General features: G+C 38.6%; 1 protein-coding gene across 13 annotated transcripts in view; it reads right to left on the reverse strand.

Annotated features, from left to right (window-relative positions):
* Window positions 1-19,215, reverse strand: part of invs (inversin) — a 277,037-nt gene that overhangs the window by 165,216 nt on the left and 92,606 nt on the right. For 12 of the 13 annotated variants that reach the window (XM_043690031.1, XM_043690027.1, XM_043690029.1 and 9 more), the window contains one exon: window positions 13,972-14,138. In XM_043690031.1, coding sequence (XP_043545966.1) covers window positions 13,972-14,138 — 167 coding nt within the window. The remainder of the gene's footprint in view (window positions 1-13,971; window positions 14,139-19,215) is intronic. The other variant, XM_043690039.1, reaches the window with a different exon arrangement.

Below are 19,215 nucleotides of genomic sequence, written 5' to 3' on the forward strand. Positions count from 1 at the left end.
AAGGGGGCAAAGCTTTAAATTAAGGGGGGTTAGGTATAGGACAGATGTTAGGGGTAGGTTCTTTACTCAGCGAGTCGTGAGTTCATGGAATGCCCTGCCAGTAGCAGTGGTGGACTCTCCCTCATTATGGGCATTTAAGCGGGCATTGGACAGGCATATGGAGGATAGTGGGCTAGTGTAGGTTAGGTGGGCTTGGATCGGCGCAACATCGAGGGCCGAAGGGCCTGTACTGCGCTGTATTCTTCTATGTTCTAATTATCTGATTAGATTAGATTTGATTAGATTCCCTACAGTGTGGAAACAGGCCCTTCGACCCAACAAGTCCACACCGACCCTCTGAAGAGTAGCCCACCCAGACCCATTTCCCTCTGACTAATGCACCTAACACTATGGGCATTTTAGCATGAGCAATTCACCTGTCCTGCACATCTTTGGACTGTGGGAGAAAACCGGAGCACCCGGAGGAACCCACACAGACATGGGGAGAATGTGCAAACTCCACACAGTCACCCAAGGCTGGGATCAAACCTAGGACCCTGGTGCTGTGAGGCTGCAGTGCTAACCACTGAGCCACCATGCTGCCCATGTTGGTGTATCCAGTTCTGTAGTACTGGCTGTGGTTTGGGTTTGCAGGCTTTGGGCAAGCTGTACCTTTGATATTGACTTACTCTACTCCTTCAACTGTGCCATTTCTCACTGTTTTCCCTTGCATTATCACCCACTTCTTCTGCTACTCCTGCTCAAGTTTTCTAAACATCTTCAGTTATTCTCAATATGTCACTTACTCTAATGGCAATACCACTTCTATCCTTCCCCATTTTCCACTTGAGTACTTTCTATAGATCATTTTAATTTATTCACATTCTTGCACTTCACATGTCTTGTACTGTTTTTTTTAAAATATCTGAAATATATATTTGATCATGGTTTTGCTGTACTCTTGCTGTTTGTGACAACATATCTCTGCCATCTAGCATTTTCAACAATGGCGTGCGTGAAAAACAACAGGAGTGAGTGTTTGTCAGCGAAGCAAGATTTTCGAGTGGCCCATCAATTCCTCCTCAGATGAAAAGGCTCTGTGCACATCAGCAGGGCCAGGTTTGCCACCATTCTCAGCAAATTGCAATTTACTCTGATCCATGATTCATGAAGAGTTAGAAATGGTTGCGTTTAACAGACTTTGAAAATGTGTCTGGTCTCACAGTGGAAGACTGTGTATTTGTGCCAGTGTATTTGAAACATTAATGCTTTTGATCCTTCTTTTAGCTTATTGTATGCACTATGATGCAAATCTCTCTTGTAAGCTGTAACCATAGTAAATGCAAGTACATGTGACATTCATGAGCAATAAATTCAGCTGAACAAAGTGGGTAGGCCGTGGAATTGTTTGTCTCATTGGTGTGTGCCTTAATACCGAAAGGGTCAAGAACCACTGCTGTAGGGTACTGGATGGTAAGGGAGTTAGTAATGTGATCACCAGTATCAAGAATCCAATCTGACAAATTACCATACAGCAGCCCACCCTCAACTGTCAGTAAACTGATGGAAACTGTCACTGACAGTCGCTCATATTCAGAACGAATCTGCTCATTGATTTTTAGTTTGGTTTGTGAATGAATTCCCCTGTGCCTGGACTCAATACAACCCTTGGTCCAAGCAAGGGCTAAGGAGCTAAACTCCTGAGAGGAGGTCAGAATATTGGCCCTCAACATCAAAACAGCATTTCCCTAGTGCGATTAAAAGGATTTAGCAAAATCTAAGGGAATATGAATTGAGGGAGAACTCTCCATTTGTTGGGAGTTATATGCAGTACAACAGATGATAGTTGTAGTTGTTGGTCAACCCTGGACATCATTTCTTGAATTCCTCAGGGCACTGTCCTTGGATTAACCACTTTCAGCTATTTCATCTATGATTTCTCTCCATCATAAGTCATTAAAAGTTACTCCTCCTCAGATACTGAAACAGTCAATGTTCATAAGCAACAAAATTGGACAATATTTCAACTTGAGTGATAAGTAACTAGTAACATTTAATCCACAGAAGTGGCACAGAATGGCCATCCCCAAAATGAGAAAAATTAGCCATCTGTCTTAACATTCAATAATATTACTATCACCGAAACCACCACCGACAAAATTCTGCGGATTACCATTGACCAGGTAATTGACTGGATCAGCCATGACCGCAGCAGCAGGTCAGGAACCAGAAATCTTCCATTGAGTCATCAACCTCTTGATTCCCCAAAGTCTATCCATTATCTGAAGACTCAAGTCAGAAATGTGATGGAATGCTCTCCACTTGCCTGGAAGAGGACAAATCCAACGTCTTATAAGCTAAAATCATACAGGACTAAGAAGTCTGCTTGATTAGTACCCTTTACCACTCCCTAAAATATTCACTCTTTCCATCAGCAATGCACAATCCCCACATTGTGCAGCATCTCCACAGGACAAATGCAACTCATCAAGATTTCTCAGCGTGTGACCTCTGTCAGCTAGAAAGTCGAGAACAACAGAGGGAAACACGAAGACCCACAATTCCCTGCCAACTGACACACCATTCTGATTTAAACTAATCAACCACTCCTGTACTCTGACTTCTGTATTCACCATCACCTTTGCAAGGCAATCGCCACCATTTGAAGAACTACTACAGCCCATAAAAAAATTTTAAAAGGGCTACAATTATGCAAATTGGCCAAAATAGAAGCTGAACAATCATAAGCACATAATAATTAAATTCTAACATTGAAAATTATTTAAAATAATCCAGGCAAAATTAACAATTTTTCGAATGTTCATGGGCTGACAATACTGTATGCACATAACTTTCATCTTTTCAGTTGTCAGCTGGCTCAGTTCATGACCTACCTGTTTGCAGTAATTTGCCATTGAAATAATTGATTTTCAAATATTAAAGCTTGCTACCTTTCAAGAATCTGAGAAATATTCTTCACTTCCTCAAAGTAAATTTATTTGAATAATATACATCAGTTATATTGCTTGTGAATTTTTAGTCATTCATGGAAATGAAAATATTATTTCATGTGAAATTGTTAAGCATTTCTGTTGCTGATTTCCATCCTAAGATAATTCTTATTCTGAATAATTGCAAATGTATAAATATCATTTATTAAAGAGATTGGTCACCTGAAATCTTAAATGTTCATTTTGGGAAAATTGCTTAAATGGAAATGATTTAGTTTCCCTTCAGTTTATTTTCAGACGTTTTGTCACTACACTAGGTAACATCATTAGTGATGCCTCTGGATGAAGCACTAGTGGTATGGCCTGCTTTCTATTTATGTGTTTAGGTTTCCTTGGGTTGGTGATGTCATTTCCTGTTCTTTTTCTTGGTGGGGGGGGGTGATATTTGGGATCCAAGTCAATGTGTTGTTGATAGACTTCCGGTTGGAATACTATGCTTGTCAGAATTCTCATGCATGCCTCTGTTTGGCTTGTCTTCGGGTGGATGTGTTGTTCCAGTCAAAGTGGTGCCCTTCCTCGTCTGTATGTAAGGATACTAGTGAGAGAGTGTCATGTCTTTTTGTGGTTAGTTGATGTTCATGTATTCTGGCAGCTAGTTTTCTGCCTATTTGTCCAGTGTAGTGCATGTTACAGTTCTTGCAAGGTATTTTGTCAATGACATTACTTCTGCTTGTCGCCTGTATAGGGCCTTTCAAGTTCATTCTCATGCAGGAGACATCACCAACCCAAGGAAACCTAAACACAAACAGAAAGCGGGCCATACCACCAGTGCTTCATCCACAGGCTCACGAACGATATTACCTAGTATGGTGATGCAATGTCTGAAAACGAAACTTCCAGCTCAGTGAGCAAACCTACATCCAGAAAATGTATCTTTTTAATTCACTAAATACATAACCAATGTGGTGGAGGACTATCACCCATAAATGCAAGCAGTAAAAACTGGCAACTACATCAGACAACATGTCATCTGAATACAATGTTTTTCCTTGTTATTGTCAAAAACACCATGACTACAACATAATTATTTGTGAATGAACATATTACAAAGCTATGTATGGATTCTGATCCTTACCCTCTCCTGAACACAATTATCTATCTCCATATGCTGCTAATATATTTGCACCTGTATTAAATTATCAACTTAGTGTTGCAACATACATTACATTATACAGTCTGGAGTCACATTATCTTCTGTCAGTTTTAAAAATTAATTAAATACAGTGCAGAAGCTGGAAAAGTGATATTACATTTCTAATTTTTAAAATCTTAAGAAGTGATTCTTTATGGCCCTATAAAATAACTAATTCTGTGTGTAGATATAATGGAAACAATGCAAGAATTCCTCTTTTAATAGCCTTTTCGAGGAAATTGTTCTCTTTCAGCAGTCTGCACTCATAGGGCAGTCTGAAAGACTGAATAGAGTTTTTACAATGTCATCGAACAGGAACACTAATGGTAATTATCTTTGGTTATTTAATTTGCTACAAAACACCTGCAGAAAATTAAAATTCAACGTTTAGTTTGAAAATGGAAATATTGATAAATCTCTAGAAGTTAATTTCCTCCTGTCTGGAATCCCTTTTAGTCAGAATTGAAAAGTAAAGTGCTGCAAAGAACTCAGAAATACAGATTGTGAACATAAAGGAATCTGGAATCAAAGAATATGTGCATGCATGAGTACTGGGTGTATTGGTATTATGCAACAAGATAGAATTAATTAATGAACTCATAGTGAAGGTGTCCCTAGATAGTAGCAATCATAAGATGATTAAATTTTACATTCAGTTTGAAGCAGACAGGAGTGGGTTGAAAACAATTTTTAAATATTCAAATAAGAACAATTTTTAGAGCATAAAATCAGATCTGGCTACAGTGAATTGGCAAATTATGTTGAAGAAAAGGTTAATAGAGATGCAATGGTAGACATTCAAAGGAATACTACAAAGTACAGACATTTCAAGAAGTTATAAATATTCCGAGGGAAGATATCTATGCAAAGACAGGTGGGAAGACAAAAAATTGAGAAAATATAAAATCAAAGAATGACAAAAAATTAATAAGGAAAAAAATTATGAGTGAAAGATTAGAGTCGAGGAGATAGCTAGCCAGAAAAATAAAAATACTATAAATATTTAAAGAAGAAGAATTACAATGTGAAAAGTAGTCCTATCATCCATCATAGGGAACATGCTGAAAGCTATTCTTAATTAGCAGATCAAGCTAATCAAAGTCAAAAATGATTTTATGAAGTAGTGGTCATGGTTGACCAGAGCTCTACCTGACAACAGCCCACTGATTGTTATATCTGGCGCTGATTGGTTAAACTGAGAGAGAGAGAGAGAGAGAGAGAGAGAGAGAGAGAGACTTCCAGAGCCTACAGACAGAAACGTAGATCTTTCCTTCTCCATGTAGATAAAAGACTGAAAAACCAGAAAGCTTAAAATAAAGAATTCTAAAACAAGGAAAGGCCCAAATCCAGCTGATCAACCATTGAATCAAAGAAGGATCTTTACCCCTTGACAGCAGCATGTTTAAAGGATTGTAAGAAAATAATTTTCTAGCTGGTGATCTGGAGTTTTGATTTAAATTTTGTTTACCATCTCTATATTCTTTTTCCACCCATAGTATGGGTATTAAGTCATTTGTTATTTGTACTGATTGTGTGTCAGCATGTATTTGAGGTGTGGTATAAAGGAATATAGCTTAAGTTGCATAACATTAATTAGAAATATTTTCTTTTTCTGTTCTTCTTAAAGTTGTGAGTTATAGTAGTTATTTTTGGTTACTGATTCATCCTGGTTTTGTACTGGATAGCAGTCAGGCAGGTAAATTGGTCATTTTGATGGATTTACTGAGATTGTATACATCTAGAAATTTTTTAAGGCTTATGGAACACTGAGACAAGACTTTGTCATGACAGTTTGTACATGGTGTGTATGTTTTGTGAACTTTGTGAGCAAAAAAAAAACTGGGTGAAGAGCTAGTCACTCAAACATGATAATGGACGACTGCATAAAAGCCACATCAAGGGTTTTTGACTCTTCACAATCACCTTGAAGATATACCTTAAGGCTATATTCTTTCTGGAGACCAGTGGACAGTGCACAAAGCCTCTAATAGGGGTCTTCCAGTTGCTGTACCCTTGGGGCTATTGTGCAATGACTTGTCATTTCAAACATATTCCATTTATTTCCCTGGAGCTCCTCCTTCCTTTGAGAACTGTGGGAGCTGAGATCAAGAATGGTGACCATCCCACTCAGCCTTAGAAAGACTAGGCTCAGAAGCATCTTCTGTGCTGATGCCAGTTTCTTACAAAGTTGGCATAAGAAGAGAACATGGTCAGTGCATTTTCCACCCAACACCAGAACTCTTACTGCCTGTGGAACTTGGACATTGTTGTGCCATGTCTGTAAAAATAAAAAAAATGCCCCCACCTCGCAGCATCTCAAAACAACCCAGGGGCTGAGGCAGGCAGCACTACCCCTCCTGCGACTCTATTTTTGCATCCAAACCTATGGGTGTGCAGTCAGCATCGATGGCTAATGTTACTGAGACTGTCAGCAGAGAGGGTTGGAACATCCACGTGTAAAGAAAGTATGGGAAAAACATCTTGAGGCAAACACCCAGATAGCATGAGCCAGCTCATGTGCAACTCTGATTATGCTTGAGACTATGATAATGCTCACTTTGGCCAAATTTGCACAGTTCACAGCAGACTTTTTTTTTATTCTGGAAGGTACCTAACTATTCTAATCCCAGTCAGGGCTCCTGGCAGATTCTGTCCCCAATCCTGTAACCACAGCTGTTAGCAGATGTCATTCAAACCTCAGGAGAATGAAACAGATCGCTCTGCCCAGACAGTCCCTCAAAGAGATTAAAAGGAATGCCTATCTAAGGAACAGGTGCAAGATCTGCCAGTACAATGTGATCACCCATCAACAGGTCCAGCTTCTTGCAGGCAGAAGCAAGCCAGGCCAATAAATCTGAACAGTAAACACAAGGTCAATTCCCCTAGAAACTGGTGCAAATGAATAAAATGGGCCCACATGTCTGCCCACTGGGTGGCAAAAGGAAAGGGGAAAGCACCTATTTCTAGAAGGTACCAAGGTACTGGTGTTGAGTTTTAAGGTGTTCTCTGTATTGCTGTATGGCCTCAAATCTAAATTGTTGTCTCTGCTGGCCTAGATTCCTGCAGGAGTCCAAGGAGCTCCCTCCTCCTGTGATTGCTGAGTTGGATGTTGTAAAATATAACCCACCCCCTGCAGCTTCTGGATGGAATTGTGTGTGTGGGTGAGTGTTTTAAAAAATTCTCAAGGTCAGGTTCGTAGGAGAGTAGTCTGACACAGAACAAACGACCAAGAGGCGAGTCTGCTAGAATATGAGCATTTTATCCCCCGCAGCGTCGCCACAACCAGGTCCCATACTTACAACGGGTCTGGCTTATACTCACTCTACATGTTACCGGAACTGGGAGCCGTCAGTTCTCGTAGAGCGGTTGCCAACAACCCACGCTCGGCGGTTAAACGTAACCCCGGAGCAGACTCACCGAACTGGAGACTTTTCCAGCTGATATACTCTTTTCCAGATATAAACATTCATGTGAAAAAACACATTCCATTCTGGTTACATACAGATAAGAAGATTCACACGGGGAGGTGTGTAATAAGATTCACACGGGACTAAGCAACACCTCCATTCCGGTTAGATTCACACATGTATTGGGACATAATTTTTAACCGTTTCACCACAGTGTGTGTGTGTGTGTGTGTGTGTGTGTGTGTGTGTGTGTATGCGCGCGAATGTGTGAGAGACAGTGTGCGCATGTGTGAAAGTTGTGTATAATTGTGTGAAAGCGTGTACGTGTATGAGCGTGCTCCTACTGACTGAGTTTCCTTCATTATATTTCAATGTTGTTCAAGCACATGTACTAAGTACAGTTACTGAACAACTATAGAAAATCAATTTGCTTTTAAATAGGTAACTCATATAACCCACAGTCAAAAGTAGTTCTGATAATTCTTCTTACATTTCATATCCAAACTCAGGGCTGGCCCACAGTACCATGACCTCTGCCACAGGGACAGCAAGGAGGCTATTCCCCAAACAATATCAGCTGGAAGGGGAATCAAACCCCAACTGTTGACACCAATCTGTCTATACCAGCTGTCCAACTAATTGAGCTAACCAACCCATGAGGGAGTCAGAGTTGCTGTGGCAATATACCCTTTAAACTGCATATTCTACCTGAAGCTATAGTAAGTGATGGTAGAGACTCTGATCATTCTAGCTGCTGCAAAATAAATAATCATCTTATAAATACAATATTCCATGTGGCCAATGCCCTTTTCGTTAAAGGATTCAACATCTTCCTAAGAATTGTAGAATTGCTATCGACCTATATCCTAACAGTTAAATTTTAAATGCATCGGAAATATTAATCCTGCTTTGCTAAGTAACCAAACATTATGTGGATATTGTGTTGCAAACTGCAGATCATAATTTGGACTTATTAACCTTCATGCACCAAAAAGCACATGAAGCAGCTTGAAGCACACATTTATATCTGCTTTCTGAAACTTGTCTTTTTCTTCCATGGAATAGGTCACTAGCATGAAGCCAGAGGCGAGAAGCAGTTAGAAGAACTTGAAGGTTGATGTTTAACACATTTGGCTGCATAATCAAATTGACTTCCATGGTCATTAGATCCTGTAGTGAGATTAAAACCAGAATTTCTGCCTTATTAATATAATTGCTACTTAGTGGAGCACAGGACATCCCCCAATTATGCCTCACTCAAAATAATTGGAAACAAATTACGTAAACTATTTGAAGACAAAGACTTTCAAACCAGATGACTATACCAGTCCAGTCAATAAAATATATTGTGCATTTAGCCATTTCCACCTTTCCAAACCTGGGGTCCAGATATATAAGAACATAAAAGTCACATTACAGAGAACTTAATTGATCCGTACTTTTGGAAATATGGAAGAAATTCTAGGTATTCGTGTACGAAACAAACTGTTTTCAGAAAAAAATGAACTGAATTTTAATCCACAACACTTATTGCAATAACCAATACAAGTAAACCCTGTGTCTAATCATATATCCTAGAACTTATATTCAAAATTGGAGATCGCTGTTAGATTTTTAACTAAAGAATGTGGTTATAAAGAATCTGAAAGATAACTGAATTGCATTGCTATCAGAAAGCAATCATATCTTCTCCAATGAAGCAAAACTCAATACATCTGTGGAACAGAGATCATTACATCGCTGAACAAGAGCACAACTTTTGAAATGTTATTTGCATTACCCCGGTTTTACTCTCACCAATCCAATGAGTAGTGCACAGCAAGATGGCAAAACTGGTATTTACTTTTTGTATTTCCGAACTGTTAATAAGGCTGTAATTAATAAAGATGTAATTGGATAGAAAGAGCGGTCAGATTGCTTTATGAAACGTAGGCAAAGATTACCAGAAGGAATTCATTAACACATCTAGGATGCAATTAAACTCTGCTGTCTGGGCTGTCAGGTCTCTATCATACTGTAATCATCTCCAGGTCCACTGTAGGAGGAGAATCTTAAGCAAGTTTCATTACCAGAGTTTGTAAGGATAGATAATAGTAGTGACAGAAAACAAATGACAAATTTCAAAGATTATGTGACATGTTCAAAAACATTGAGAATAACATGAGATTCTGTACAGTTTGAGGCATATATATGAATTTATACCAGTGCAATTTCTTCAACTTTGCTCAAATCTATAATGTTTTTTTCTTTCGTACTGGCTTAACACCTAACAGTTTTACATGACTTCAATATATTCGTAATGAACAATAGCACGGTGACCCAGTGGTTAGCACTGCTGCATCACAGCACCAGGGATTTGGGTTCGATTCCAGCCTCAGGTGACTGTCTGTATGGCGGTTGCACATTCAATCCCCTGTCTGCATGGGTTTCCTCCGGGTGCTCCGGTTTCCTCCCACAATCCAAAGATGTGCAAGTTAGGTGAATTGGTTGTGCTAAATTGCCCATAGTGTTCAGGAATGTGTAGGGTGGGTGCATTAGTCAGGGGTTAAATGTAGGAGAATGGGTCTGGGTGGGACACTCTTCGGAGGGTCAGTTTGTATTTTTTGGGCTGAAGGGCCTATTTCCATACTATCGGGATTCCAATTCGCCGAAGTTAGTTTTATTAATTTCCTTCATAATCCTGACAATGTAATTAGACCACTAAGTTCTTTTTTCATCTTTTCCCAAGAAAATAAAAAACAATGTGCATTTATAGAAGAATAAGGGAACTGGATGTCACAACTTCCTCAGCCTTTCCTTTTTAACTTAAACACCAATAGGGATCACCTTTGTTATTAATCTTTGAACTCACTCAAGGGCAGTAATACATTAATTGTGATTGGGACCAGATTTAAATGCAGTATTCCTAATGAGATTTTGTTCTGCATTATTCACTCTCCATTCTATTTCTTTGAAGGTTACAATGTCAAGTTCGTAAATTTATTAATTCAATTCAACCTGTGCCTGATTACGCTACCTGCTTTGATGATAATTCCCCCCTTACAGCCACTGAACAAGAAGATTACACAAAGAGCATAGGTAGCTCTAAACAGTATTATCCCCGATAAATGGAGAGGTTCTATGAACATTCTCCCTCATCTAAGGTTTCATTATTTGGGTCCCTCCATACTTATAGCATTTGATCAATAGATTCTCCATGATAGGAAAGGATAAAACTAAATCATATATTTCGCTTTCATTAAAGAAGATATGAAGAAACAGGATTAGGAATCAGAAAAAGGAGGTGGTTACATTGTAAAAAATGTCATTTTCAATGAATGCTAAATAGAGTAGAATTTAGTTTGATCCAATCCTGTCATGGTAGATGAACTGATCAAATGCTATAAATGTAGAGGAATGTAGCCACATCAATATATTAACTTGCACTTACGTAATTTTTTAATCTGAATTGTTACCTATTCAATTTTTGAGACTCAGGCACAAATACAGATAATTTTAAAATTCATAATCTAGAATCTCTACATTATCTAAAACTAAACTGCTTATTCTACCTTCTAGGTTTATTGCTAAATGTATGTCAAAGACACATTTTTAAGAAGTTCTGCCACATGAGAATAAAAAGTCTTTTAATCACAATACCATCTGTCTCTTGCACAATAGTGACTGTCATACATTTAAACCTTTTTATAAATATCTCAGTCCTATTCTGAACCTCATTCAGAATACTTTGTTGGCAAGCCTTTAGAAGTTCTGCTCATCACCTCCTTACTCTAGTATTAGCAAGGATGACAAGTGACAGCTTCACAGCACTGACAGGGCAGACCTACAGCCCACCTTCCCTATTCTCAATCCAATTAGACCTTTAATCCTCTAGATGAAAGGCCCAACTATACATGTTCCACATGACAAGGACAGGTATTGATTATTTGTCACTACAGTTAACACTGCCCTTGTTGAAGCTATTCTGACAGAAGCAAGCCTCTCAAATTAGACAGCATTTTACCTGCCCCAGAGGACAAATGGCAAAACAAGTGAAGGCTAATAAAAGGTATAAAAATGAACAAATCATAACATTATGACAGGTTGATTGTTCCCAGCAGTTCAGACAGTGTATTCTGTCAGACTAGTAACAGGACTTGCTCCTCCTCCTTTGCCTATGGTGATGTTTCAACTTTGACTGAATGAAAGGCCAGAACAATTAAGGAATTTGACCAGCAAAGAGAAGCCTGCATAGTAACTATCGTCAAGAGACACAATGTCAATAGAAGGCTGCATTTGTCAATAGAAACCGACATGACAGGCATATGTCTCAAACATTATCCTTACAAGGTGCTCTCTGTTTTCTTAAGTTTTGTTTCCATCTATAGCTCAAGATCACACTTTATTTTATTGTTTTGGCTTTTAAATCAGCATAGAAAACAAAATTTAAAATAAAACTAATGTTTTAAATGCATTTGCTACAGTTGAAGTTGGCATATACTGACCAACAAAATAGGCAATCATTTTGATAAAGATAAATTACAATAATAGTCTCGGGATGGGGATGACAACTAGATTTTTTTTAATAAATTGCTGACAGCAACTTAATTATAAGTTATAAAAAGATTAATGCAATATGTTTGACAGTACTATTTCTAATCACACAAAATTTTCCAAAAATAAATGTCAGTCAAATAAAATACTCCCAAAAGCATTTCACATTATTTTACAAACGTTGTAACACAAGTCAGATACAAAAAAAAACAGGCTTTTACAAAATATATATTTATTAACAAAGAAATGTCACATATCTATTGTGAAAACTGCAACACAAATTAACATTTTTTTTGTTTTTTTTGCTTTGTATGGAAATCCTCACTCCAAACTAGAGAAAACACTTGACTCTTCAAGAAATGCTGCTTGAATTTTGGTAAAGCTGAGGTCTTATTTACTGTTAAGTGTGAAATATCTTGCAGTTTAACTATAAAAGTCAAGAAACAGGCTTTTTCAGAAGATTACAAACATTGGCAAACCTGTGCAGTATGTCATGCTCAGTGAACATACATCTTATTCATAACTGCCAGGATACAAATTTTGTTCAAGGACTCTTGAAGTAAACTTTTCCTTACAACAACTGGACATTGTACTTAAAAAGATGGTCGCCAAAGGTCAAGTAACCTTTTGTGATTTCTAAATAAACAAGGATTAACTCATGTCTAAACATGCTTCTGGAAAGTAATTAAAATGTAAATGCTGATGGATGGAAGATTCTCCCTTAAAAATACATTCAAAACGTGAGTACCTTTGAGTTTGTATTGCCCCATTGTCTACATTTGAACAGGAATTAAAATCAGTATGTATCTCACTAGACGCAGTGTCTGTGAGCTTGAATCTTAACTTATTACGAGCAGATATTAGAGCTACCATTCTTCCCCATTGGGTAACAATGATATACAGCTTTGAATCAGTTGCATGGACAGTAAAATATAAAGCATGTGGTCACATGACTTCAGAAAACAAAGTTCATTACTTTAAGAATCATGATAAGTCAAGTGAATCTCAACACCAACAGGGGACAAGACGACATATGACCTGGTAAGAAGACCACAATATGGAGAAGTAGAAGTAGGCCATTCAGCTAATTGAGCCTGCTTCGCTTTTCAATGAGATCATGGTTGATCTGATAATTCTCAACTTAATTTTCCTGCCTTTTTTGTCATTACCTTTACTGATTAAAGATCTGTCTATCTTAGCCTTGATACACTTAATGACTCAGCCTCAATAGCCTTCTGTGGTAAAGAATTCCACAGTTCACAATCCTCTAGGAGAAGAAATTCCTTCACATCCCTGTCTTAAATGTGCGGCTTCTTATTCTGAGACATGTTCCTTACATTCGTAATGGACAATTTGCTCAAAAACCCTCCATATAACCAGTCAATCAAGGCAGTGAGACTGGAACTAATTTGTTCCCACCTACAAAAAGAATGTCTCTCTTCTTCAAAGATGCATGGTTGCAATCTTAAATGACAAACCCAGAAACATACACGTTTCCTTCACCTCAAAAGAACCACAAAATAAGACCCACCAATCCTTGTAATAAGTCCAACTTAAAGAACTGGCTCAAATGTGATTTAGTTTATTTTATGCTTTTTTTATTTGTATTATTTTATTATTATTCTGTTAATAATCTAAGTAAAAGACATCTGTAAAACTTATGAATAAACATTTATCTTTTCTTTTCATTTATACTTACCAGGAAGTCTGTTTCATGGCCATGGGATAAACAGTGAGAGTACTGTGATATACAAGTATTGCAGTTGCATGGAATACGATGCAACGGAATTTAATAATGCATCATTGTTCACATATTCAAATGTACTGGTAGATCTGATGAAGATAATACCATAGAACTTTGAGACAAAATGTTCCAATTTTATGAAATGCATATCTTAATGATGCTCACCTTTTGTGCTGCAAGATGTAAGGCAGTCCTCTGGCTGCGGTCTGCTTTGTTGATATTAACTCCAGCCTTAATGAGTGCCTCAGCACAGTCCAATCTGTCAGCAAGTACACAATACATCAGTGGGGTCCGACCAAACTGGTCTTCTGCATCCTTTATATTTGGATTTGCTGGATTTAAAAAGTTGGGAGGAAAGAAAAAATTAAGAATTAATTTAAATAAGTAAACACATTAACTATGAGAGTCATAGTGTCAGATATATTCATTAAAATAAAATAAAGAACTGCGGATGCTGCAAATCTGAAGCAAAAACCGGAATTTCAGCACGTCTGCCACTTGTGGAGCGAAAGCAGAGTTAATATTTCTGGTCCAGCGATCCTTCTTCATAAGATTATTGTCAAAGTGGATCAAGCACAAATACAGATGATATACCTGTTATATAAATCTCACTTCTTGATGCATGAACTATTGTGATAAATTTATATGAATTAATATCCTTTTTGGAATTGGATTACATAACAATGGATGTAGGTTACTTCTACAGTGTTTTCTTCTTTTGAAATAAGTAAGTCAAATTCCTTCCAGAACCACATTTGGTAATTCATTTAGTTTTCAGTTCAGGAGCATTTAAGATTGAGCAAGCTTTTTAAATTCAGTTTCGAAGAAACACAAGTTAAGTTTAGAACCAAGTGTACTGACTCTCCCAGGAGGACTTCAGGGCAGTTTGTGGAGAGTTTTGTTTGCAATCTGCATCTTATTGGAACAGAAAGATATAAACTCTCATATGTGAAAGATTCATATTGTCAGACTTGGAAAGGTCTTATCAAAGTGTCTCTGCACTCTATGGCAAAGAAAGTGTAAGGAATCAGTAAAGTTGAAGTAGAACACGAGAAGAGAAGGAGGGATAGGCAATTCAGCCCCAAAAGTGGGCTCTGCCATTTGATATAATCACAGCTGATTTCATCTTGGTCTCAAGCCTGTTTTCCTCTTCGCTCTCCATAACCCTTCAACCCAGTATTAATTAAAAAGCTGTCTCCTCCTTAAATTTATTCAATGTCCCAGCATCCACTAAACCCTGGAATAGTGAATTCCACAGATTCATGACCCTTTGAGAGGTGTAATTTCTCCACATTTGTTTTAAATCTGCTACTCCTTATCCTAAAACTATGACCTCACATTATAAATTGCCCACAAGAGGACACATACTCTCTTAGTTTGCTTTGTCAAACTGCTTTAGTACCTTATATACCTCAATTAGATCTCCTCTCATACTCCTAAATTGTAGACAGTGCAGGCCTAAACTACTCAATCTCTCTACACAAGATGAGGCCCTCATCTCTGGAATCAATCTAGTGACCTCCTCTGAACTGCCTCCAATACAACTACATCCCTCCCCAAGTAAGGGGATCAATTTTTACAACAATCCCAGTGTGGTCTAATGAATGCCTTGTATAGTTGCAGCAATGTTGCCCTGCTTTAGCAATAAATGCCAATATTCTATTTGGCTTTCTTATTACCTACTGCATCTTCAAACTGAATTGAATTGAATTTATTGTCACATATACCGAGGCACAGTGAAAAGTCTGCGAGCAATACAAGCAGATCGCATAGTTAAGTAGCATAGATAGAAAATAATTAGGTAAATAGCAGCAAAAACAAAAACCCAGGCGAACGTTAAGAGTTTGTGAGTCCGTTCAGTATTCTAATAACAGCAGGGTAGAAACTGTTGCGAAACTGGCTGGTGTGCGTGTGTTCAGACTTCTGTACCTTCTTCCCGATGGTAGAGGTTGTTGAAAAGCATTGCCAGGGTGGGATGGATCTTTAAGAATGCTGGTGGCCTTTCCTTGAAAGCGGGTCTGGTAGATGAATTCTATAGATGGGATGTTGGCCTTTGTGATTGTCCAGGCCGAGTTCACCACTCTCTGTAACTGTCTCCGATCTTGAATGGTACAGTTGCCATACAGGTAGTGATACATCCAGACAGAATGCTTGTGATGACACACCTATAAAAGTTGGCAAGGGCATTCGTTGTCAAACCAAACTTCCTCAGCTGTTTGAGGAAGAGGAGACATTGTTGGGCCTTTGGAACCAGTGTGTCCACATGAAGAGTCCAAGAAAGCTTCTTGTGGATGACCACTCCCAGGAGCTTGACACTCTCCACTTGTTCCACCTCTGTGCTGTTAATGTGTAGGGGGCGCATGAGTAACATCCCGCCGGAAGTCAATAATGACTTCCTTGGTTTTGCTGGCATTGAGAGCTAGGTTGTTCTCAGTGCACCATTTTACCAGATCTTCCATCTCCCGTCTGTCGTCTGTTTCGTCGCCATCTGAGATTCGACCAAGTATGGTATGTCATCAGTAAACTTGTAAATGGCATTAGTCTGGTATTTGATACAATGCAGTGAGTACAGTAGGGGACTGAATGTACATCCCCGGGAAGCTCCAGAGTTGAGTGTTAGTGACAATGTTGTCGCCAATCTTCAAAGATTGAGATCTGTGGGTCAGGAAACTGAGGATCCAGTTGCAGAGATGGGACTTAGTCCGAGCTCACTAAGTTTAGTAATCAGTCTTGAGGGGATAATAGTGTTGAAGGCTGAACTGTAGTCAATGAGTAGGATTCTTACATAGCTGTTCTTCATATTAGTTTTCTACAATTCATGCACAAGATCCCTCTGCATCTTCGCACTCTGGAGTCTCTCTCTCCACTTATATACGTTGCCTTGCCATTCTTCTGACCAAAATAGATAACCTCACAAATATCCATGTTAAGCCATATCTGCCAAATATTTGCCCATTAACTTAAGCTATCCATTTTGATTTGTTAATGTTTTATTTCTTCATTGCAACTTACTTCTCCACCTATTTTAATGTCACCTCCAAATTTAGCTATGGGATCTACTATTCCCACATCCAAGTCATTAATAAAAATTATAAATAATTGGGGCAAAAGGATCAAATCCTGTAGCATCCCACTATTTACATTTTGCCAACTCGAAAAATGATCTATTTATCTCAAATCTCTACTTTCTGTTGGTTATAGAAGCTTATGCTATCTGTTTTTATTTTTTTGTGCTGGTTTCTTTCAAAATTTACTATTGTTCTTTTTATCACTTTTGTTAGTGACCTTTGTTACTTTTTAAAAGCTTCCCAATCTTCCAGCCTGCAATATGGCATGCCATAGTTTTATTCTATTATCTTTAACTACCTCTTCCACATGGAATGTAATTTCCTCTGACTTTCGTGTCTGTAAAGAAAAACTTGTCCAAAAGCTTGTTGAAACTTTGGTTTGTTGTATGCTTTGATGTCTTTCTGTTTGTCTTCTAGATTTAGATAGTTTTCTTTGTTGTTTCTTTCAGTGTTATTGATGGTTATTCTGATATTAAAGAAAACCTGCAGCCTTGTGTGGAAGTATTGAGTGACTAGCCGCTATCACTAAACAAAGAGAAAATAAATTCATCAAGCAGGTTTCACTTTGGGACCAAACGTGTCCTGTAGTACCATTAGGTAGGATTGGAACATCACAATACTCCAATTCATAATACAGTACTCAGGAAAAAAAACTCTACAGGCTGCATCCTTTACTAAGTATTTGGATGCAACTACTGAAAACCAGTGGAACTTCAAGATCAGCAAAGGATCCCCACTTTCTATATCAAAATTTGGCAGCCACAACACTGGGGATACATTTCTGAAAAAGTATATTTTCAAAATACCATTTGTAAGGGAACAGAACAATGCAATGTATTGGTTGCGATACACTGAGTAAAGATACAGGAACTGCAGGCATTAGATGTTCTTGTCCTTCGGCCTACTTCCTCCTACAGTGCTAAAGGTGGACTGTAGGACGACCTAGTATTTGGACAAAACCCAGCATGTCCTTTGGAAGCTTAAGTTGCAGTCCTTCCCGAAGAGAACTGGCAGAGTTCTGGATTTACATTCCTACAATTATGTGTACTGCAACTCTCATTTCTAAAATAGAACAGTAATTTACTGTCACTTGTATTTTACAAATATTATAGTGAAAAGTGTTTAAATCACCATACTCCAACACCTATATTAATAACAGAAATCAAGTATTAAAAAATTAAGACAAAGTCCATCTTTGTACAATTCACAGCTCATGGGTTCCCAAGGTTGAGGAAAAAACAGGAACCACATTTTCCACCACGGCAGAAAGTCAACATTAAAGCCATTGGAATCCCAGGTTGGACCATCATGCTGTTGCAGACACTGCAGAAGCTGCCTCCAAGACCCACCTCATCGCTGAAGCAGACCAATGGTTGCAATCCCAAGCTGGAAATAGCCACAGAGGACACCCCAAGGAATCCCAAGCCACTGGATTCTCACTGAAGATGTTGAAGCAGACCACCACTCTGGAGGCCCCACAAGAACATGGCCGCAACGGCCACGAGCAATGGACCACACTGCCTTCACCGTAGCAAGTCTCCTGAAACATCCTTTCTCCATCAAAGCCATTAAAAAGAAAGATGAATTTTGATGTTAAGCATCAGTAAATGAATAATGATGCTGCAGAACTGGTGATCAGAAGCCCAAACACTTCCTACCTACCCTGTGGCTGCCATTTTAGACCATAAGACATAGGAGCGGAAGTAAGGCCATTCGGCCCATCGAGTGCACTCCGCCATTCAATCATGGCTGATGGGCATTTCAACTCCACTTACCTGCATTCTCCCCGTAGCCCTTAATTCCTTGTGACATCAAGAATTTATCAATTTCTGCCTTGAAGACATTTAGCGTCCCAGCCTCCACTGCACTCTGTGGCAATGAAGAAATGTCTCCGCATTTCTGTTCTGAATTTACCCCCTCTAATTCTAAGGCTGTGCCCACGGGTTCTAGTCTCCTCGCCTAACGGAAACAATTTCCTAGTATACACCCTCTCCAAGTCATGTATTATCTTGTAAGTTTTTTTTAGATCTCCCCTTAATCTTCTAAACTCCAATGAATACAATCCCAGGATCCTCAGCTGTTCCTCATATGTTAGACCTACCATTCCAGGGATCATCCGTGTGAATCTCCGCAGGACACGCTCCAGTGCCAGTATGTCCTTCCTGAGGTGTGGGGACCAAAACTGGACACAGTACTCCAAATGGGGCCTAACCAGAGCTTTATAAAGTCTTAGTAGTACATCTCTGCTTTTATATTCCAACCCTCTTGAGATAAGAGACAACATTACATTCGCTTTCTTAATCACGGACTCAACCTGCATGCTTACCTTTAGAGAATCCTC

The sequence above is a fragment of the Chiloscyllium plagiosum genome, chromosome 5, assembly GCF_004010195.1.
Source record: "Chiloscyllium plagiosum isolate BGI_BamShark_2017 chromosome 5, ASM401019v2, whole genome shotgun sequence".
Lineage (NCBI taxonomy): Eukaryota > Metazoa > Chordata > Chondrichthyes > Orectolobiformes > Hemiscylliidae > Chiloscyllium > Chiloscyllium plagiosum.